General features: G+C 45.2%; 1 protein-coding gene across 3 annotated transcripts; it reads left to right on the top strand.

Moving 5' to 3' along the window:
• The first annotated feature begins 818 nt into the window (after window positions 1–818).
• On the top strand, window positions 819–11,654 carry MTRES1 (mitochondrial transcription rescue factor 1). Of its 3 annotated transcripts, none has more exons than XM_024202622.1 (4): window positions 819–840; window positions 5,323–5,767; window positions 6,660–6,732; window positions 11,380–11,654. In XM_024202622.1, exons 1-4 carry the CDS (start codon window positions 837–839, stop codon window positions 11,554–11,556), a joined length of 699 nt encoding a protein of 232 aa, XP_024058390.1. In that variant the 5' UTR covers window positions 819–836; the 3' UTR covers window positions 11,557–11,654. The 3 variants fall into 3 exon arrangements, with proteins under 3 accessions (XP_024058390.1, XP_024058392.1, XP_024058391.1); XM_024202624.2 differs by lacking the exon at window positions 819–840 and adding an exon at window positions 2,703–2,918; XM_024202623.2 differs by lacking the exon at window positions 819–840 and adding an exon at window positions 3,165–3,403.
• The last annotated feature ends 11,163 nt before the right edge of the window (window positions 11,655–22,817 follow it).

Raw genomic sequence — 22,817 nt, 5'->3', positions numbered from 1 at the left:
TGGAGGCAGGAGACTCCATCTTCAGGACAGGTATTGTAGATGTCCATCAGAAGGAATTAAACCCAAGGGTCACGGAGTTGCTCCTTCACCTGGTTAACTGCCTCGTAAAACTCTTATTGTCCATACAAGTCCTTTGCCCCTGCTGCCCAATTTAAATAACCATAATGATTTGTAACTTCAGATTTCACAATATTGGCACTCAATGGACTGATATGTCACTGTTTCTTTGTGTAACCCTTCTGACAGGTGGTGTCAGCAGTACAAAGGTCAGGCTCGTATCTAAGGGCTCCTGTTAAAATTCCAAAACAAAATTGGCTTGAGCCCCCAAGGAGAAATCTGGAAAAACTAAATACCTCCCCAGTGTACCTCTAGGCAATATTTCTCCACCTGCAAGCACAGAGCCTGTATATAACAACAACAACAAAGTTTCCATTAAGGGGAAAGGGAATACAGCAACAATGATTGAAAAGTATTCAAACGACAGGTAAAACACCTGTCCCACAATATCTTGAGCAGTAGTCATTTGCCTCAGTTTCCCACCTTGCAGTATGAAGGGGGAGAGGGATAGCTCAGTGGTTTGAGCATTGACCTGCTATAAACCCAGGGTTGTGAGTTCAATCCTTGAGGGGGCCACTTAGGAACCTGAGGCAAAAATCTGTCTGGGGATTGGTCCTGCTTTGAGCAGGAGGTTGGATGATCTTCTGAGGCCCCTTCCAACCCTGATAGTCTAATTACTTCCCTTTAACATGCCACTCTCCCTTTTCCTCTGCTGCATCCCGCTCATGGTATGTTGTCTGAGGTCAGTGAAGTCCCAGAATCCAAGGAGTACACTTCAAATGGGTGAGTGAGACCGCTGTTACTGCTTCTGCTGCTTGTCACTGCCCACTCTGCTGATGCCCTGGTATGTCCTTGGTCTGGTCTGGTCCTATAGTGCCATGGCCACCTAGCTCAGCTATTAGTAATCAGAGCTCTAGGATTTGCTGGGTGGGAGGCACCTTGATGCTGATGCATCTCTAGGCTTGGAAGAACTTGATTTTTTAAAAATAATGTTGACAGAAAATATGGACGTTTAAGAATTTTTTGAAATACTATCAATTTAAATGTCCCCAGCTGTGCAAAATTGTGGATTTTAAACATTATTTTTATGTTTATAGATTATTTTTATGTTTATAGTTTTTCACAGTTGCAGGAAATTATGGGAGGCTTAGACAATGGGGAGTCAGACAATAATTATATAATAACAGTAGATGATGAGATTCAAAAGGTAAAGCTTTATAACTGTTAACACAGAATGACATCATCATGGCAAACTATATGACATAAATATCCTTAAATCAAACTCTAATAGGGTCCTCAAGCTGCTTTTTTGTTACTTTGCCTATCTGTACATTTTTGATTATCAATAAAAATATTTTCCATCAGTTTGTGAGGGTGTGTGTGAAAATGATGTTTACCAATAAAAATCTAACTCTTCCACGCATATGCTTCACCTACTGTGCTGCCTTTAGCTGCAATGCCGTGTTCTGAGGTTCCACTGCCCATTTTAGGGCTTGTCTTCACCAACAGTGCTGCACCAGAGCAGCTGCACCGCTGTAGTGTTTAGTGAAGATGCCACCTACGCTGACAGGAGAGCTTCTCCCATCAGTATGGGTGCACCTCGTCCCTAAGGCCAAGTCTACACCATGGCGCTACATTGGTGCAGCTGCGCCACTGTAGCGCATCTGGTGAAGATGCGCTCTCCAGTTGGCATAATTACTACGCCTCTGCAAGAGGTGGAAGCTTTGTCAGTGGGAGAGTGTCTGATAGTGCTGGTGTAGACAGCACTTAGGTCACTGTAACTTGCATCACTTGGGGGGGGGTCTTTTTCACACCCCTAAGAGATGTAAGTTACATTGACGTAAGCAGTAGTGTAGACCAGCCCTGAGGTGACAGCTCTGTTGACGGGAAAGGCACTCCCATCACATAGTGTTGTCTACACCAGAGGTTAGGTCAATATAACTATATTGCTCAGGGGTGTGGATTTTCCCCACCCCTGAGTGACACAGTTATACCGACAAAGTTGCAGCATAGACCAGCGCTTAGTGATTACAGTTCTAGTGATTTTGCTGGGTCGAGGGGCAGGCTCAGGACCGTTGCCTTTTCTGTGTTGGCTTTCACACCACATCCAAGGCTCAGCCCTTAGACTAGTTTGTGATTTCCGCTCTAGCGAACCCTGAGAAGAGACAAGGCCTCTCCCCTGAGCCTAGTCAGCTCTGTCTTTACACATGGGAGAAAAAGGGACCAAAGGGCATCTAGGAATAATAGCAGCCCCAGCAGCTGGCGGGAATACCCGTCCTCTCCCTCCCCACGGGCTCTCTCAACTTGTGGGTGCCCAGCCTGAGGCACGGGAAAGGGACCTGAGCGACACTCCCCCGCGGAAAGCCCGGCCCCTTTAAGGTGCATCCAGTTGGGCGGTAGGGTGACCAGATGTCCCGATTTTATAGGGACAGTCCCGATATTTGGGGCTTTTTCTTATATAGGCTCCTATTACCCTCCCCCCCCAATTTTTCACACTTGCTGTCTGGTTGCCCTACTGAGTGGGCAGGCCCCTAGAAACCCATCCTTTGCAAATGCCCGCTTGCCAGCCAGCAGGTCTCTGCTCCCCGGGAGCCGCCGGGCTGGTGCGCGGGCCAGGCCGTATAGCTAAGCAGGGCCGCAGGGCGCATCCCCCTGCCCCCACTGACTGCTGGGAGCTGAGCCCGGCGGACGCGGCCCGGCCCCGCACACGCTGAAGGAGGTTGGGCCTGGACGGAGCAGCGAGTTCCCCGGCGCCAGCCCCCAGCAGCCGGGCCCCGGCCGGCGACTCCTCCCCGCTCTCCGCGCAGCGCCTCGGCGGCGGGATTGGGAAGGGGCCGGGCCGCAGCGTCCGGCGGACACAGGTAACAGCGGCCCCTCCCGGGCTCCGTCTGGGGCCCGGCTCCCCGGGGACGTGCCCTGCGGCGCAGCTGCCGGGGCCTGCAGGGAGCGCGGCCCGAGCGGAGCTTGGCTCTCCGGCTGCCGCGGGGCGGGCCCGGCTGGGCTCCCTCAGGCCGGCGGCAGAGCGAGCCCGTGGCCCCGCGGTCACAGTCGGTGGGGCCGGGGCCGGGGCCGCGGAGCTCGGCCCTGCCCAGGCAGACACGGGCGTTTCCCTAGCTCCGAAGCGGCGCTGCTGCTGGAACCGAGCAAGGCCCGGCCCCCGCGGCCTGGTCCCGCTGCGGGCACGGAGCTAAACGCGGGAAGAGTTGCGGGTGGGTGACAGTCTGGTTTGGGCACCTCGCTTTCCTGGCAGGGAACCGGGTGTCCCAAGGGCTGGGTGCATGGGCGGGATGGTTAGAAGAAAAGCTCAGTGGGAACCAAACTGCAGCCAGGGGGATGGTTGCAGAGGGTAAGTGTGTTCCAGAAGGTTAATCCTGACCAGTTGTTGGTGGGGATTGAAATCAGACCCTGGAGCATGATAGTAGGGTGACTAGATGTCCTGATTTTATAGGGACAGTCCCGATTTTGGGGTCTTATATAGGCTCCTATTACCCCCCGCCCTCTGTCCCGATTTTTCACACGTGCTGTCTGGTTACCCTACATGATAGAGCGAGTGCGTCTGTCTGCTTCAAGACAAGAAAGGAATCTCTTCCCCATCTCCAAACATGGCCCCTTAGCAGTTGCAGTCTAGGATCAGAATCTCACTCACTCACTACCTTGATCCTGACTGGGATTTTGGAATGGTTGCATACATTTGGGGGCTTCACCCCTCTGCCCCCCCCCCCATGTGGAAGAACATATGGCAAGTACATGGTGTCACAACTCAGATGTTTAACAAACTCACAGTTACAAAAATATGAGGGTGCCTTTGCTTGGGAACAACTTTCTACAATGGTTATGATGTACTGAAAAAAATCCCTAACATGTTTAACAGCCTCTGATATTTTAATAGAACCTAATGAAGCCCTGCCCACTCTGTTACAGGACCACTGCTAGGGCCATGTATGTGAAAGAGGGTCAGTCTCATAAATGTGAGGGTTCACTCTCTTTCATATAAATGGCCCTAGCAGTGGTCCTGTGACAGAGTGGGCAGGGCTTCATTGGGTTCTATTAAAATATCAGAGGCTGTTAAACATGTTAGGGATTTTTTTCAGTACCTCATAACCATTGTAGAAAGTTGTTCCCAAGGCAAGCAAAGGCTTGTGGCACCTCATAGAATGGGGTCTGGGTTCATGAATTAGGGCCCTCAGGTGCTATAGTAAACAATGTTTTCACCCCTCAGCTCACACTATGCCGTAAATTATTAGTCCTAACGAGGACTATGGCTATGCCAAATTTCATACTTCAGCTGTTGCTGTCGTTCTGTGTCTGCATTTACAAAAACAAATTTACAAAGACATTGAAAGTGGGGTTTTTCCCCTTCACTCACTGACAACCCTGAAACATGTAAAATAATTTTTGTTCAAACTTTCCAAAAATTCATTTTGGGATAGAGAACAAAACATGGAAATTTCAGTCTAAAAGATTAATGCAAACATGTGGAAATGTAGAGTTATAACACTGTTTTTCATCCTTACTTAAGATCATAAATCCATTTTCCCCTAAGACTATCAAAAGGTAACTACTATTTTTTCCTCCTGTTTGGAAACTATATTCTTGGAATGATTTTCAGGGAATCTTCTGCAAAAGGGATTGTTCTTGCTAGTGACTGCTCTTCTAGTGAAGGATGGATAAATGTCTTGCAGCAGGAAAGAGCATTTCTCTTGAAAATGCTTCAGTGATATTAAGGTCTGGTTAGGAGAAGCAGCATTTTCTCATCACTGGCTCAGCAGTCCGAGCACAAGGTGAATTCAGGAACTCCTGACTTTTATTCCTGGTTTTACTTCTATCTCTGGTATTGGGCAAGTCACTTCTGTCAAGAACTATCCCTAATAAACGTAGCCACTGGCATCTCTCTGCTCTTGGTAAATAGCATGGGCTGGAAGTTAACTATGACCTTAAAAATATTGTATTTGACTAATGGAAGGAAGAAACCATAAGCAAGTTAGTAGTTTAACAAATTGTAAAAAAAGAGTTACATATATGAAAAATGCAGATTATGAATAGGCAACTTACCTACCCTGCTATATGAGAAGAAAGAACATTTCACAGAAAAGATACAAAAATCCTTATGGTTTCAAAAGGAACTATATCATTATCACAAAAAGGAAAAAAGGTGCTGATTTTAGTAGTCACTACTATAAATATGCTGTTTGCTGACCAATTTCTTCAATACTGAAAAAAATGCAAAGAGTACCAAACAAATTTGAATCTGTCTCTTTATTTCAGGGTATGCTATGACTGGTTTCAGACTGCCCGTCACCGCCTTTAGAAAACTAAATGTCTGGCTTGGAGTCTGGGAGAAATTCCCCTCTAATAAACTCTGCGTGTCCTGGAGGAGATGTATATACTCTAGCCACCAATCCAGTATAATAAACTACAGAAAACACTTCAGCATTTCTCCTGTGAAACATGATGTATTTTTAAGACCGCCTTCACAATGTATTTCAGTGCCTTGTGTACGACTTAAAAGTGACAAAAGTTCTAGCAAGAAAAAACAAACCCTGCAAGAAGAGGAGGAGGAGGAGGAGGAGGATGAAGAAAAGAGAAGTGATTCAGAAGATGAATTTGAAAATGACCCCAATATAGTGAAAGATTACAAGGATCTTGACAAAGTAGTCCAGTCTTTTCGTTATGATCTAATAATAAAATCTGGTCTAGATATTGCAAGAAAGTAAGTATCAAAGATGTATATAGCTTACCGATAAAGAAATTGTCATATAGTAAATAGTTAAATGTTGTTTTGATGTCCTTTTTCTTGCTGCAGTAACTTAGTGAAGAAGAATTTTTTTTAACTTAATCAGAAGTCCATATTTGTCTTTGGAGGTATAGTGTTACTTTATCTCTTGGAATCTGTTCTTTTCCAGAATTCTGCTACTTATCACTATCTTCAATACTAAGACTACTTAAAGAGACAGTGATAAATTTTAATCAATCTCTAGCATTTATGCTTTTAATTGTTGACTTAAAAAGAAAGAGCTTAAGAATAGAAAAGCTTCTGCTAGTCGGTGGAAGGATTTAAAAAAATACCCTAGATTGACTAGAAGGAAGAGTCTAACCCAGTTCTACAGTAAATATAAACCTGCCACACCTACCTCCACACCTATCTCCATCAGATATACATAAACCCTATTAACAAGTCCATCCCAATGTATAACCTATGCAACCTACAGAGTATTTAAGAAGCCTGTTAGTTACAATACATTAGTATGACTTGAAGCTGATATCCGAAGACAACATTCTTAAGTTTAAAAGGACTGGTGGCATACAAAAAGGGGTATCATCTGTTATAAACACTCTTAAACTGCCCTTGTACCTGTGGTACAGAACAGTTATGAATTATTTTTTTATTCAGCATTTATGAAATATATACTTGATTTCCAGCCTAAATCAATCTTTAAATAACCCTCACAGAAATATATGTATGCTTTTATGCACAAATTCTCTTTCTGGACTACACTTTGCAGGTGAACTGCGTTTTTGCCTGTTAGGAAACAATTGCACTTGTTTACTGTGCACTGTAAATGCAGACCTATAAAGCAAACTTTTTATTTTGTTTATTTTAGCAAAGTGGAAGATGCATTCTATAATGGTGAACTCCGGCTGAATGGAGAAAAATTGTGGAAGAAAAGCAGAACTGTAAGGCTTTAAAAAAAATTAATATAATACAAGATCATAACTAAGGCTGACATTTTCTCTTCCCTCCTACTCTGATAGTACTCATGCAGGCATTGTAAGAGGCTATAAAACAATGAGTTATCCTGCATGTAACATGTGAGCTGCTATACCTGTGGTTAAAATAAAACATTATGTAAAAAATGGGGATTTATGAAAGGAGACAAAATATCCAGGTTTCATGAAGTTTCTAAGGGCTGGTCTACACCCAGCCGCTAGTTCGGCGGCTGGGGATCGAAGTTCTGGGTTCGACTTATCGCGTCTGGTCTGGACGCGATAAGTCGAACCAGGAAGTGCTCGCCGTCGACTGCGGTACTCCAGCTCGGCGAGAGGAGTATCGCGGAGTCGAAGGGGAACCTGCCTGCCGCGTGTGGACCGCGTCTGAACCGCGGTAAGTTCGAACTAAGGTATGTCGACTTCAGCTACGTTATTCACGTAGCTGAAGTTGCGTACCTTAGTTCGACTTGGGGGGTTAGTGTAGACCAGGCCTTAGTATATCTAGTTTAACTGGGGGATGGATGAATCAAAACAAGTTACTGTATGTCTACTCCATCTTGATAGAGGTAGTAGAAGTAGTTCTGTAAGCTGAGGAGTACAGTTGATTCTTTTCCCCTTCCTGAAAGGAATTTTCTGCCTTTAGAGGAATTGCACCCCCAGAAGACTTTGCCAGAGATATGGGGGAGGAGGGCACTTGTAGCTGCATTTACCAGGCTTATTGATTTTTAATTAACCCCCACAAATGTTTACTTTGTGTTTTGTTTTGTTTTTTTAATCCCTGCAGCCTATCCACTATTAAGGTTGCATGGGTTAGTGTAGCTACTTATAGAAAAAGATTATTTAAAAAAATATTGTTACAGGAAAGTAAGTAGGAGAAATCCATACATTTATCATTACTTCCTACTCATACTACATCCCTTCTTAAGAGCTTCACTGACACTTTTCCCCAGTATTAAATAACTCCTATCTGCTTTCTTATCAGGAAGCACCAGTCATCAGTTAAAGGAATTGTTCCTGTTCAAATTCTCTTTCAGGATATCATTCTTTATATGCTCCAATCTCTGAATGTTCTTATTTGTGGCAACTGTGCCCTCTCTGTTTTGAAGTCCTTAAAAATCCACTTCTGCCTCACTACTTGTAGTGAATTTTTTTTTTTTTTTTTTTTTTGGTTGCTCCCTTTCCTTTCCTTAACCTTTGTCTAGTTGTCTTTCTGTCCTTACAGTATGAGCTATTTGGTGCAGGGACTAATGCATTTTGAATACCTGGAAAGTATCCATCACATAATGATAGCGTTATAAAGATGGCATCTTTATGGCAAACCCTCGTATCTCCTATAGCCTGTGTCTTGCTTTTTTGATACTTTTTGTCTCTATAAGTCATCAACAGAAACATCACAACTTTTTTCTCGCTTGCAACACTTCATTTGTAGTTTCTGCGGACTTGATATTATGATCTTGCAGTACAAAGACTATAGTTAAGGTTGTGTCAGAGTTTTCTGTTGTACAGGGTCTGTACTTTGGTGTCTCACCGTTTTTTATAAGCATGCCTGGTTTGCTCTGGGGATGAATTGGGTTTGTGCAGTGAAGGAGTCTTCTGACTGTAGGAGCCCTGTCTCATTTGTTGCAGAAGTTGGAAGGTTGTAGTGAATAAGGCAGGGGACTGCAGGAAGAGAAAGCATGGTCTTGTGGTTAGGGCAGTTGACTACCACCCTTGAGGCTCAGGGTATGTCCACACTATAGTGGCTACAATAGCATAGCTCTAGTGATGCAGCTGTAGCATATACTTCCTGTATTGAGGAAGGAGGTTTTCCTTCTGTTGATGTAGGTAATCCACTTCTCTGAGAAGCGGTAGCTAGGTCAATGGAAGAATTCTTTCATGAATTTAGCTGATTCTACAGTGGTGGTTAGTTCAACCTACCTGCCATGCAGATGTAACATTTTTCACAGACTTGAGTGATGTAGTTAGGTTGACGTAAATTTTAGGGGTAGACTGGCCTTAGTCCCTGCCTCTGTGACCAAGTTCTTATGTGACACTGGGCAAATCATTTACATCAAAGTTTTCACAGGTAGTCACTTCTGCATGTAATTAAATCCTATATTATCATGCATACACACAAGGGAGCCTAATTAAAGTTGCATGGACAACGTTCATTCTGGCATTTCCTGACTCGAGAGTGCTTGACTTTGCAACCTGTTAATCCCTAACTTTTTATTTCCTTTTTTCATGGTTTAATTTTACTGATGAGAGCAACTTTAATATTAAACTACATTTTTTGTTTGTGACTATTATCAAGAGTTTGGTGTTCTAATCTGAGTACACAGACTCTGCTTGAAATCAGTCATCTTGCAAAGCAAAAATGCCAATATGCAATTCGTATCCAGAGTCCTTCGGCAGAGATTTTTGCATGCAAAAATATTTTTTAAAAAACTGTCTATAGAACAGACATGTATAACTAAGAATGAAGCAGGTATAATATCATGTACTTCAATGCAAGCCTATGGTGCTTTGCATATATACTTTAGTTACATTAGACAAAATTACCTTTCTGAAGTGCCTGCTGTCTGTTGGACTGCTAGGGTTTTTTCTATTAACATTCAGTTCTTACTGGGGGGAGGGATAGCTCAGTGGTTTGAGCATTGGCCTGCTAAACCCAGGGTTGTGAGTTCAATCCTTGAGGGGGCCACTTATGGATCTGGGGCAAAATCAGTACTTGGTCCTGCTAGTGAAGGCAGGGGGCTGGACTCAATGACCTTTCAAGGTCCCTTCCAGTTCTAGGAAATAGGATATCTCCATTTACATTTTTAATAAATTAATACTTAATCAGTCATTTTGTAGTTTTCCTCAAATTAAGTTTTTATATTTGGTTATTCAAGTGACATTAGAATAATAAACTATCTAATCTTTAATATCAGATTAGAAACCACATGCCAAGGACCAAACCTTACAGTCTCTTCCTTGGGCAAGCTCTCTATAGAAGTCAATGGGAAGCTTGCCTGAGTGAAGAGTTCCAAATTTGTCCTTGCATGCGTAGCAGCCTATAAGCAGGTAGGGGCTTCTAAAACTGTAAACTTTCTCCCCTCTGGTTCTCACAAGTTTTAGGTCTCTGAAAAATTTAGACTTGCTTTTAGTTGGAAGGGGATGTCTGACTCCAGCTGAACAACCTGGTAACCGTTCCGTTTCCAGTAATACAAGAGTTGAAAAATAAAGATCTATGGTTCCAACACAAAATGTACTACGTTTAGTTAATGTACTTCCCAACAAGTCAAGGTAGTTATCATACACTGTAAAGTGTTGGATGTAAAAAATGCTGGAACCACCAAGTGTAATGTGAAGAAGTCATCTTCCAGTAACACTTGTCTTTGTTAAGGTTTACCAGTTCTTCTGCTTGAAGTCAAATAGGAATTTGGATTAATACTTCATTATTAAGTTACCTAGAATATAAGATCATGTCTGCTAACATTGATTCTGGGGCGGCTTATTACCAGACCCATAAGCTCACTGGTTGAAGTTAAGGTAGTTCTTTATGATTCTGCTTACCTCTCTGGCTCATTTTTTTCCATCTGTAAAATGGAGAAACAATATACCCCTAATAGTGGTATTCTTAGGCTTAACTTAATTTCACATTATCATTTTGTACAAGTTATACAAAGTGTTTGAGTATTAAGACTTTTCTCATACATGTGTAATCCTCCCCAAATTCACTACATTAAAAACAAAATCTAGGTTTTCATTTGCATGATGGGAGTTGTCCCGTAGTGGTAGCCTACTAGAGGCTGGCATATAAAAAAATGCAAAGAACTGTTGGGGCTCTGTTTCTCTTTAATATGGCAATGGTACTGCTTCTTGGTTATTTACTGAACCGTAAGCATACCTATAGTGCTTTACTCAAATAAGACAAATCTTTGCTCCTAGAAGCCTATCGTGTTGGTTAGACATGACAGAGAAGTGGAGAAGCAACAGCAGTCACGGGCTGGTATAAGGAAAGATTATGGTTACATTGTTTGAAGTCACGAGATCATGTTATGCAACATTCACACTAGCTGCTGTATATTTTTTGGGGTGTGGGAGTAGGCACAGAAGATTGGAGGGGGGGGTGTAGCTTTGGAAGGCTAACTGAAAGTAGTGGATTTTGAAGGAGGGAGAGTGGGCTGAGAGAGAAGTTGCATATAAATAGAAGCTTGAGGGTTGATCCAAGTATAGGGTAAAAGTGGAATGAGGACATAAAGAGAGCAAGGAGGCTTACAGAATTGGGGACTACAAAGGCCTACGTGGGAGAAGAGATGGAATTAGGGACTGAATTTTGAAGGTGGTAATAAGAAGTTGGACTAGCCTTCAGTTGCATTTACAATACATAAAAATTAAAAAACAAAAACAATTAGATGGAAATAACACAGCCAGGATGGAGAGGTTCACAGGGATTCACTCCTCATCACTCACTTGCAGGCCTGCATTAGAGGAACATGCTGCTATACTGCTTATACAGCCATTCTAACAACTTCCCTAGAAGATAAGAATAATCGGTGTAGAAAGAGGAGGACAATTAAATTACACATAAACTTAAGGGTTATTTTCCTCAAAAGAATGTTAATTATCTCTCTCTGCCTCTATTTTCAGGTGAAAGTTGGTGACACACTGGATCTCATAGTAGGGGAGGATAAAAAAACAGAAACTGCTGTAGTTATGCGAGTTGTCTTAAAAAAAGCATCAGAAAAGACTGAAAGTGAAAAATACAAAGTGGTTTTGCGGCGCTGGAAAAATTTAAAAGTGCCCAAGCAGGATGTATTTAAGTGACAAGGATTTGCATATGGCAGCATGAGACTTCTTGTGGAAAACCATTTCATTTGTTGCTAAATATGAAGTTTGATTAAATAAAATTCTTGCACCCTTTTTAAGGGCTTGTGATAGAATGTTATCTCCTTGCCATATGCACCATTCATATCTTGTGATAGTCTGTCAGTTTACTCTGTTCTATTCATTTTTGTTTCATGGTAAATTGGAAAAAGCTTTATTTCCAGACAGTTTTCCTAAAGAAGATATATAATGGTTGGGTAAAGGCTAGATAGAGCTCAGTTGCTTGACAGTTGTCTCTCATTTTGTTAATCAAAATGACTCTGTTGAAACTAAGGCTGGTCTCATAACAAGTGGAAGAATGTTTCTGGCTGTGGGACTTTACTTAACTCAATTTTCTAACCTTGTACCTCAGCGGTGTCACTCTAGGACAATGAACCTTTCTCAAATCTAAAAACCCAAAGGAGGGAGACAGGATGACTTAATAGCTTTTTCCTTCCTATGGTCACTGATTTTAATCTGATTCAATTGATAGTGACAGAGTTACTACCATCTGATTCTTGTCAGTTGCCTCTGTGAAATGTGGTAGCGGTCATGTCCATATTACTACTGGCCAGTTTGGCTATTTTAGAGTGACCAGGAATTAACTGGGGAATGGCTGAGGAGACACTCACGTCATGACTGAGGCACATTGGAAGATCAGGAAGAGGGAGCTTACACTACTATCACTTTATATTGTATAGTAACTGTGCAGAACAGGAGTGGAAGATTTCAGCCTCATGCCCTCAATTAATTGAATATTAACTAAAGAGTACTTAATGCTTAAACTGGGAGTTAGTTGTACAGCGTTCTTCCAAGACCTGTATAAGGATGATAATAAAAAGGAAAAAACTGTGCTAAAACTCTCATGTCCATCTTTCTTTCTTAGCACGAACACTTAATGAGAAATGCTTCATTTAATGACAGTTGTACATAATCACAGACACACTGTCGCTATTCTGAGAATGGTCTTGTATTTAATATCTTAAGTGGAAAAAAAACAATTAAAAAGTAAGTTTTCTTATCTTAAAGGTTGGGGCAAATCTCTCATTCCTTTGTCAATAGTGTAAAGACTGCAGGATCTGGCCCTCCAGATTCAAATTCTTCGTTAACACAAGAGTGAGAGTGCACTGGATGGCAGTAGCATCGCTGTAACAACATAGTGTACGAACTAGAGTAATTTATCATATCTTTCTCTAAAAGGAAATAATCTGACGTAATATATAATTACACAATAACCTTGTTATTTTCCCCCTTTTCTTTCAATAAACTGTAGAGCCACACTGGCATAGTATTTTCAGCAGTTTCTCTGAGTTTGGTGTTACTTAGTAGAAATGGGAAAGGGGGTAGGATAAATGAGATAATGCAGCACTGTTTAGAAGTGAATAGGAGCCAGATATTTAAAGGTATTGTGGTGCTTAAAGATGCACACAGGTGCGTCTGAAAATCCCACTAGAATCCAGGGTGCCTAATCCAATTGAACATTTTTTTTTAAATCCCACCAGGGGCCTCCCTGCATTTTGAGGTGCCTGAACAACTTTAAGAATTTGCTCTTAAATGACTGAGAGGCCCAGAAACCTCTCCCACCAGATTCTAAAGACTCCAAGCTGCAGAAATATAAGGAAGCACTTGATGTCTGTATTAAAAGCAGTTGGAGGGACCTGCTCTAAGGCCTTGTCTACACTACAGTTTTGTTGGCAAAAGGCAGCTTTTGTGGGCAAAGCAGTGAAGGTGTACACACTACAATGCTCCTCCCACTGACAAAACTCGCCTGCTTGGCTGACAAAAGAAAACCACCTTGACGAGAGGCGTAGAGCTGCTTGTGGCAAAGTTAGATCGACAAAAGTGTCAGTGTAGATGCTGTTTGTTACGTCGCTGTAACTGGCCTTGAGGAGGTATCTCACGTTGCCCACCATGACTGCTCTGCTCGCTATTTTGAACTCTGCTGCCCTGCATCCAGCCACAGAAGCATGCGCCCCTCCCCTGAGCTGAGCAAGCCGGTTCCTGGCAGCAAACGCACTTCTGCTTGGACTACAAGGGAGGGGGTAGATCTTCTTGGTCTGTGGGGAGAGGAGGCTGTGGGAGAACTTGGGAGGGAATCTTGCTCTCCCCAGCACTAGGTCTGCAGTGGCAGGCAGTGCGGGCTGCTACTAGGGGGAAAGGGGAGACTCATGCTGAGCCAGGGGCTGATGTCATCCAGGCTTTTCCCTGCCCATGTACTGGTCTCTGCTGAGCTGGGGGAACAGGGGTGGACACCAGCTGTTTGTACAACAGCTTCTGCTTCAGGATTGGTTGTTTCTGGCTGCTGTCTGAACTTAAAGACCGCATGCTGATGCACTCTCTCCCCCAACCCCCACACAGTCTCTCACATACCTACTCTCCCAAAACACAAGCTGGCGCTCTCTCCCTCACACACACACACACACACTTGTGTGGACTTCTTGTGTTAGTGTTCAGCAAAGTCTGATAATGTTATCGCGAGTGATACTTTTAACACATTGTAAAGCACTTCACTTTTCTGGCACACACATCAATCATTGCAAGGTTCATAGCATGGCACATACAATGCCAGGCTCAGCACACTACAGCAACACACATTACTGTGGTGCAGTGTTCCTATGCTCCTTCAAGGCATCACCCAGCCACGTAGCCCCACTTGGGCTACTCTTATAGTCTTGTGTTCATAACGCACAGCACAATACTGAAGAGCAGTGCAGGATCCAAGCTTTCTGACAGATGGCTGGATTGCAGGTTACCATGGCAGTTGAAATCTAGTAGGATGCCCATGGAATGGAATTGAGAAACCATCATGTGATGCTGTACCTGCCCTCATGAGGCATTGCAAACCCTTCTCAAAGCACCCTATGGCCAGTTGCACAGTAGGATAGCTACCCACTGTGCACTGCTCTCTGTCGATGCAAGAGCTGCTATTGTGGATGTGCTCCACCGACACAAGGAGAATAATGGGGACACGCAACAGCGGAGTAATTACAGTGGTGGCTGTATGTCAGCATAACTTGCGTCAACAAACTCTGTAGTGTAGACAAGGCCTAAGTGTGCAAACTCCACTCACAAGCAACCAAACATGGAAGGCAGATGTGTGCCTGATACACAAACTAATTAATTAAATGTCCAAGATAAAAAACAATAACAAATGAGATGCCTGGATCTTTCAAAGAACTTGTGACATGGAAGAATTTGCTGTCAAAACTACTTCACATAACCTAATGAGCAATGAGTATGACTGACTGACAGATAAGAGACAGGCCAATAATGTATCCCCCCAGTAATATGGGGTGGGCTGATTTTTCAGAAAGTGCAGAGCACCCACCCTTTGGAAATCAGGCCTCTATTAAGGTGTCAAATTGGGTAGTAGTTAGAATCAATAGTTTTGAAAATCTTGGCTTAAAAGCTGTTAACACTGTGACAAAGTTCCTCCTCTATCTTGGTGGGTCCTGCGCTTATTGGCAGATTTTCTTGCCTCAGAGATTCACCATGTGGGTTGGGGAACAGCCCAGAGACCTTCCCCTCTGGAAGAACCCACAGTCCAGGTCAATTGGGAGGTTTGGGGGGAACCCGGGCCCGCCCTCTACTCCGGGTTCCAGCCCAGGGCCCTGTGGACTGCAGCTGTCTATAGTGCCTCCTGTAACAGCTGCATGACAGCTACAACTCCCTGGGCTACTTCCCCATGGCCTCCTCCAAACACCTTCCTTATTCTCACCACAGGACCTTCCTCCCGGTGTCTGATAACGCTTGTGCTCCTCAGTCCTCCAGCAGCACACCCTCTCACTCTCAGCTCCTTGCCCCTCTTGCTCCCAGCTCCCCACACTCGCCCCACAAACTGAAGTGAGCTCCTTTTAAAACCCAGGTGCCCTGATTAGCCTGCCTTAATTGATTCTAGCAGCTTCTTCTTAATTGGCTCCAGGTGTCCTAATTAGCCTGCCTGCCTTAACTGGTTCTAGCAGGTTCCTGATTACTCTAGTGCAGCCCCTGCTCCGGTCACTCAGGGAACAGAAAACTACTCATCCAGTGAGCAGTATATTTGCCCTCTACCAGACTCCTGTACCCTACTGGTCTGGGTCTGTCACATATCCCTCCCCCCTACTCAATGCCAAGGGGTTGGGCAGCTTGGGACGCCAGACAGTGCACACGTGACAACCCATCGGCGTTGCCATGACGGCTCCCTGCTCTGTGTTGCACACGGAACTGGAAAGGTTGGAGGGATAAGAACCATCTGGTCACCCTTGTGTTCTCCTTGTTCCGCTGCATCCATTGAAGAGGGGCATGGTCGGTCACGAGGACAAATCTGCGCCCAAGCAGGTAGTAGCGCAATGTTTCCATGGCCCATTTTACAGCGAGGCATTCTCTCTCCACCACTGCATATTTTTGTTCCCTTGGAAGGAGTTTCCAACTGAGGTATAGAATTGGGTGTTCCTCCTCCCCGACCATCTGTGATAGAACGGCCCCCAACCCTACTTCCGATGCATCCGTCTGCAGGATAAACTCCTTGGTGAAATCAGGGGCTATCAGTACGGGGTTACTGCAGAGGGCAGTCCATAGGTCTGTGAATACTTCCTCTGCTGTGTCAGACCATCTCACCAGATCAGGTCCACGGGCTTTCACTAGGTCTGTCAGGGGGCTTGCCCTTGTGGCAAAGTGGGGGATAAATCATCGGTAATACCCCACCACACCTAGGAACGCCCGGACTTGTTTCTTGCGACTTGGTCAGGGCCAATTTTGGATGGCCTCTAACTTGTTCACTTGGGGTTTTACCAAACCTTTTCCCACAATGTAGCCAAGATACTTGGCCTCTGTAAACCCTACAGCACACTTGGCAGGGTTTGCTGTAAGGCCAGCTCGCCTGAAGGTATCGAGGACTGCCTCCACCTTCTCCAGGTGGGTTTCCCAGTCTGGGGTATGAATGACCACATCATCCAAGTAGGCAGCAGCATAACTGTTATGCGGGCGTAATAGCTTGTCCATGAGGCGCTGGAAGGTAGCTGGGGCCCCATGTAGTCCAAAAGGGAGGACAGTATATTGAAAAAGACCCTCTGGTGTAGAGAACGCAGTCTTTTCCTTTGCGTCTTCTGCAAGCGGAATCTGCCAGTACCCCTTTGTCAAGTCTAGGGTAGTCAAGTACCGGGCATTACCCAGACGGTCCACTATCTCATCTATGCGAGATATGGGGTACACGTCGAACTGGGATACTTCGTTTAGTCGCTGGAAGTCGTTGCAAAATCTTGTGGTGCCATCAGGTTTGGGCACCAGCACGATTGGGCTGGACCACTGACTGTGGGATTCTTCGATGATACCCAACTCCAGCATTTTTTTTACTTCTGCTTTTATTTCCTCCCTTTTTGCTGCTGGCACCCGATAGCGCCTCATTGTTACTCTGGCCCCAGGGTTCGTGACGATGTGGTGATATGTCTTGGTTGTTTGACCCGGTTTTGTCGAGAACACATCTTGGTTCCGGAAGATCATCTCAGACACCTCATTCTTCTGGTCTGGTGTTAAATTGGGAGACACTCTCACCTGTTTGGAAGGCTTGTTTTCCTGGGTTAGGTCTTTTTGGACCGTTGTGCATGCCTCTTGTGCATGCCAGGATTTCAGAAGGTTAACATGATAAATCTGTTCTTGTTTTCTGCGTCCTGGCTGCCGCACCTTGTAGGTTACTTCCCCCACGGGTTCAACCACCTCATAGGGCCCCTGCCATAGGGCCAGAAGCTTGCTTTCTGCCGTGGGTACCAACACCATAACCCGATCCCCTGGTTGGAACTGTCGCACTTTTGCCTGGCGATTGTAATGGGTTGCTGGGCCTCCTGTGCCTTCTCCAAATGTTCCCCTACAATAGGGGTAACCCGGGCTATCCGGTCTCGCATCTGCATTACATGCTCTATTATATTTCTCCCCTCATTGGGTTCCTCTTCCCAGATCTCTTTGGCAATATCTAATATGCCACGGGGGTGACGCCCGTATAACTCGAAGGGGGAAAGCCCAGTTGAGGCCTGAGGTACCTCCCGGATAGCGAACATAAGGTAGGGTAGTAGGGTGTCCCAATCCTTCCCGTCCCGACTTACCACCTTCCTTATCATAGCCTTGAGGGTTTGGTTAAACCTTTCTACCAACCCATCAGTCTGCGGATGGTAGACTGAAGTTCTCAGGGTATGTATATGGAGCAGCGTACAGAGGTCCTTCATTAGCTTCAACATAAATGGGGTTCCTTGGTCGGTTAATATCTCCTTCGGTAGCCCCATTCGGGCAAAGATCCCCACCAGCTCTTTGGCTATAGTTTTAGAGGCTGTGTTCCGCAGGGGGACGGCTTCTGGGTAGCGAGTAGCATAGTCCAAAACAACAAGTATATATTGGTGGCCCCGAGCCGTCTTCTCCAGGGGTCCCACTAGGTCCATGGCTATTCGCTCGAAGGGGACCTCTATGATGGGAAGGGGTACTAAAGTGCCCTCAAGTGGGGACAGGGACTGTGCAGCTGACACTCTGGGCAGGAGGCACAGTACCTCCGCACTTCATGTACTCCGGGCCAGAAGAACCATCGTAGGACTCGTGCCAGGGTCTTCTCTACCCCCAAATGCCCCCCAAAATGATGACTATGAGCAAGACTTAATACAGCGTTCTGGTGTTTTTGAGGTACTAGGATCTTCTGCCCCTGTACTGGTGCAACCCGGTATAAGAGATCCTTCTTCATTATGAAGTAGGGTCCTGGTCCCTAGGTTTTCCCTTCCACGGGGACCCCATCTATTTCAGTCACCTCCTTCCTAATGTTGTCATACCTTGGGTCTTCTGCCTGGTCCCATCCAAAATTTCCTCTCCTGGGGCTAATCTGCCCAAGATCTAGGGGCCCAGTCTCTGTTGCCTCTACTGGTTCAGAAGCATTAGGGTGGGGGTCAGGCGCAGGTGCTTCTCCCTCCTGCATGGCCTCCTTTCCAGCTTCGCGGGTCCGCCTACCTACAAGAGCGACCCTCTAGCTTTGGGTCAGTATTTGGGTTCCCAAGGCCTTAGCTGCCCTTCTTTCCCTTTTTGTCTTTCTATCCTGTCTGGGAGTGGAGAACAAATCTGGGGATATTTCAGAGACGATTGGGGGTTGACAGTCTGCTGTGGATGCCTCACCAATGTTAGGGTCCCCATCTTTCTCCAATCCCCCTACTGGGAGTAAGTTTCCAAACCCTGGGAAGTCCCTCCCTATGAGCACTGGGTATGGGAGTTTAGGGACTACACCTGCTGCTACCTCAGTAGTGTTCCCTTGGATCTCGATTTTTACTGGGATGGTGGGGTAGTAACTAACTGTCCCATGGACACATGTTATCCCCGTACGTTTAGCCTGCAGCAGCTGACTACGCTTCACGAGCTTCCCTGAGATAAGCGTGATAGCACTCCCCGAATCAACCAGTGCCGTGGTCCCTACCCCATTTAGTTTCACTGGTCTGGTATACATATGTGGGATTAGTGAGACCCCCCACAAGGTGGATTAGGGAGCATGGATCTGCCCAGTTCCCCAGGTTACACTGCATAGGCTCCTCAGCATTGGGACACTGTGAAGCTATGTGTCCCCACTCCCCGCAGGCATAACATCTGTATGGAGCCCTTGGCGTTCCCCGGTCTCTTGGTTTGGGCAGTCTAACATCACGATCCTCTTCTCCCTCAGTGCTCCGACTCTTTGTGGCCTCTGATGGGCCTTCAGCCTCTCTCTTTTTCCACCTGGGCCCTCCTGATGGCCCAGTCACCCGAACTTTAGGGCTTGATGCTGCTAGTTTAACCCGGGGTGCCTCTTCCTTAACTCATCGGGTCAGCTCCCTCGCTGTCCTTCACCTCTCTACCAGGGCAACAACCTCGTCATAGGTGGAGGGTTCGTTCTGGCTTACCCAGGCACGAAGGTCTGGTGGTAGTCCCCTCATGTATCGGTCGATGACCAGAACCGTTAGTATCTCTTCCGGACTCCGGGACTCTGTTTGCAACCACTTTCGTGCGAGATGGATGAGGTCATACAATTGGGACCGCGGGATTTTGTCTTCTTGGTACCTCCAACCGTGATACTGCTGGGCCCGCACTGCTGTCGTTACCCCAGATCTGGCCAGGATCTCTGCTTTCAGCTGGATGTAGTCTGCCGCAGCCTCTTCAGGCAGATCATGGTAGGCCTTCTGGGCCTCCCCACACAGGAATGGGGCAAGGATGCCAGACCACTGATCTCGAGGCCAGGCCTCCCGTAGGGCTGTCCTCTCAAAGGCCAGAAGGTATGCCTCTACATCATCCTCCGGTGTCATTTTCTGCAGCCAATGGCTGGCTCGTATGAACCGCGTCCCATCATGGCCGCGATTCAGCTCTGTAAGGGACTTTACCTGGTTTACCAGTTCCCGCAGCATAGCTTGGTCTTGAGCAGCCTGGTCCATCAGCAGGCGATTAGTCTCTTGCTGCAGCCGCACTGCCTCCTGTTGGGCGGCTGCCTGGACACGGGTAGCCTCCTGCTGGGCCGCCGTAGCTTGTATCAGTGCCCACACTACGTCATCCATTGTGGTGAAAAAAAATAAACCTTTTTTTTTAAATCACCCTCCTTCTTCTGCCACGCTGTGCACCCCAAGATCCCACTCCTGACACCAGTGCGACAAAGTTCCTCCTCTATCTTGGTGGGTCCTGCACTTATTGGCAGATTTTCTTGCCTCAGAGATTCACCATGTGGGTTGGAGAACAGCCCAGAGACCTTCCCCTCTGGAAGAACCCACAGTCCAGGTCAATTGGGAGGTTTGGGGGGAACCTGGGCCCGCCCTCTACTCTGGGTTCCAGCCCAGGGCCCTGTGGACTGCAGCTGTCTATAGTGCCTCTTGTAACAGCTGCATGACAGCTACAACTCCCTGGGCTACTTCCCCATGGCCTCCTCCAAACACTTTCCTTATTCTCACCACAGGACCTTCCTCCTGGTGTCTGATAACGCTTGTGCTCCTCAGTCCTCCAGCAGCACACCCTCTCACTCTCAGCTCCTTGCCCCTCTTGATCCCAGCTCCTCACACTCGCCCCACAAACTGAAGTGAGCTCCTTTTAAAACCCAGGTGCCCTGATTAGCCTGCCTTAATTGATTCTAGCAGCTTCTTCTTAATTGGCTCCAGGTGTCCTAATTAGCCTGCCTGCCTTAACTGGTTCTAGCAGGTTCCTGATTACTCTAGTGCAGCCCCTGCTCTGGTCACTCAGGGAACAGAAAACTACTCATCCAGTGACCAGTATATTTGCCCTCTACCAGACTCCTGTACCCCACTGGTCTGGGTCTGTCACAACGCATAATTTAGAACTAAAATGGGTGATTTGGAACGGTGACATAGTAAAAAGACTTCCCTGAAGGGATAGGAAAGGAAAACTTTTAAAGATATTGAAACTGTGTGAGGAGAGCTTCTGGGAACAGGAGGAAGAAATTCTCTGCATAGATAGTGCACAACAGGTATTGTTTGCTCAGATGGCAATAGGGTTTTACCTTAAGGATATACTTGTCCAGCTGCTCTCCTCCATCTGAGCATTAGAAGAGAGAGAGCAGGGAGGCTTCATGTTACATAGCAATCTGCCCCTGGATCCCACTTAGGGAATCAAAACTAAAACACACGGCATAATCCTGTTCTGGCCGGCACATATCCACCTCTGACAGATACCTGAAGGGTTTTTCTCTCTCTCTCACTTTTGTGCCAATTAAGTCTCAGTTAATGAACTGATACTGTCCTTTGGAAGTGCAAGGACAAAAGGGATTTTTGAAGAATTGTCTCTGATCACCTTAAAGAGAAGGAAGCTCAGCAGAATCACCAAAGCACTGTACCAGACCAATATAAAACACCTGTGTGTAGAAATTTTTCCATTCAAGTTTAACAGAAAATGGCTATTTTTAGGTTTTGGCAGTCAGCATTTTTGGATTGTTTTTTGTTTTTTTTTTTTGTGGTTTTCAGCAACCGAAAAACAAAATTTTGGGATGTCTTGAAGGTTTTCTTTTTCTTTATTTCTACCAAAACATTTCACCTGACCAATTGCATTTTTTTCAGTTTTGGTTGCTGAAAATTGAAAAGGTTTTTAGATAAAAATTTGAAAATTTCCACAGAAAAAGTTTGACTAAAACAAATGTAAGTTTTATCAAAATTTTTCACAGGAAAAAAAAATCAGTCCCCCAGCCATTCTACTTCTTGGGGATCCCTTTTATAAGCTCTGCTTCTCTAATGACAATCAAGGTTTCCCTTTCAGAATGGTTACTAAAGGAGAAAAATTGCTACATGAACCATGGTCACATTGTGCGATAGGGCAGGAACTGGGACAAGTAGAAGTTCTGTCCATGCAGCAGCAGGTCAAGTCTCAAAGGACCAGGAAGTCACCTTCGGAAGAGAGCATATAGATCTGAATAAGGAAGATGTATGAAAAGATGTGTGAGGTGGGAGTCTAGATCCTGGCAACCAGGTGAGGTAAAGCTAGAAAAAGCAAGTCCTTGGAGTATGATGGAACTTGGTTTATCTCTATTAGTTACAGATTATTTGCATTTGGGTTGCTGATCTAGACATGGTAATCCAGGGACAGCACTCTGTAGGGAGAGGGAACTAATTATATGCTTACTGACAGCTACTCAGAAGAGGAGTTGTATAATCCTATCCTATCCTAAACAAACATAATTACTAACATTTTACTATTAGAATAATTTGTTTTAATAAGAAATTACGAAGAATCTCACTGCTAATGATAGGTTTATTTGAATGGGTCTTGTGGGGTGAGAGAAACAAAATGAAGTTTATGAAAGCACTGTAGGGCAGATCTTGAAGTTCTCTCCTCAGATTTGCTGTGGCTAGGTAATGAAAGCACACGGTACACCTTATGTGCCAAGGTGGAGAGATGGTAGACAGCTGACCCATAACTGAAATGTGTCTGTAGGACCAGTGTCCATGGACAGGCAGTAGTGCCCAACATGAAGAAGAGATTCCCAGGAATGGATGATAATCATGTGGGAGCATGGAGTTAGGGAAGGGAGCAAAAACAGGGTTCAGATTTGCAGTAAAAGCACCCAAAACATGCTTAAAAAAAAAAAAGTATCTTTGGAATACTGATGGAAAAAGTTTATACTTGCATTAGCAGCCAACTGAATAGTGGTAACAATGAAAATAACTGACTTGGAAAAAGAAAGTTATAGCATACAAACAATACATAAGTTGTGTCAATGGCAATCCCAAAATTTCAGTGACTTACTCCTAAAGTCAGAGGTTTGA

The sequence above is a fragment of the Terrapene carolina genome, unplaced genomic scaffold, assembly GCF_002925995.2.
Source record: "Terrapene carolina triunguis isolate 2854851 unplaced genomic scaffold, T_m_triunguis-2.0 Scaffold42, whole genome shotgun sequence".
Taxonomy (NCBI): domain Eukaryota; kingdom Metazoa; phylum Chordata; order Testudines; family Emydidae; genus Terrapene; species Terrapene triunguis.
Note: the sequence above shows the minus strand (reverse complement) of the source record. Positions and strands in the feature narration are given on the sequence as shown.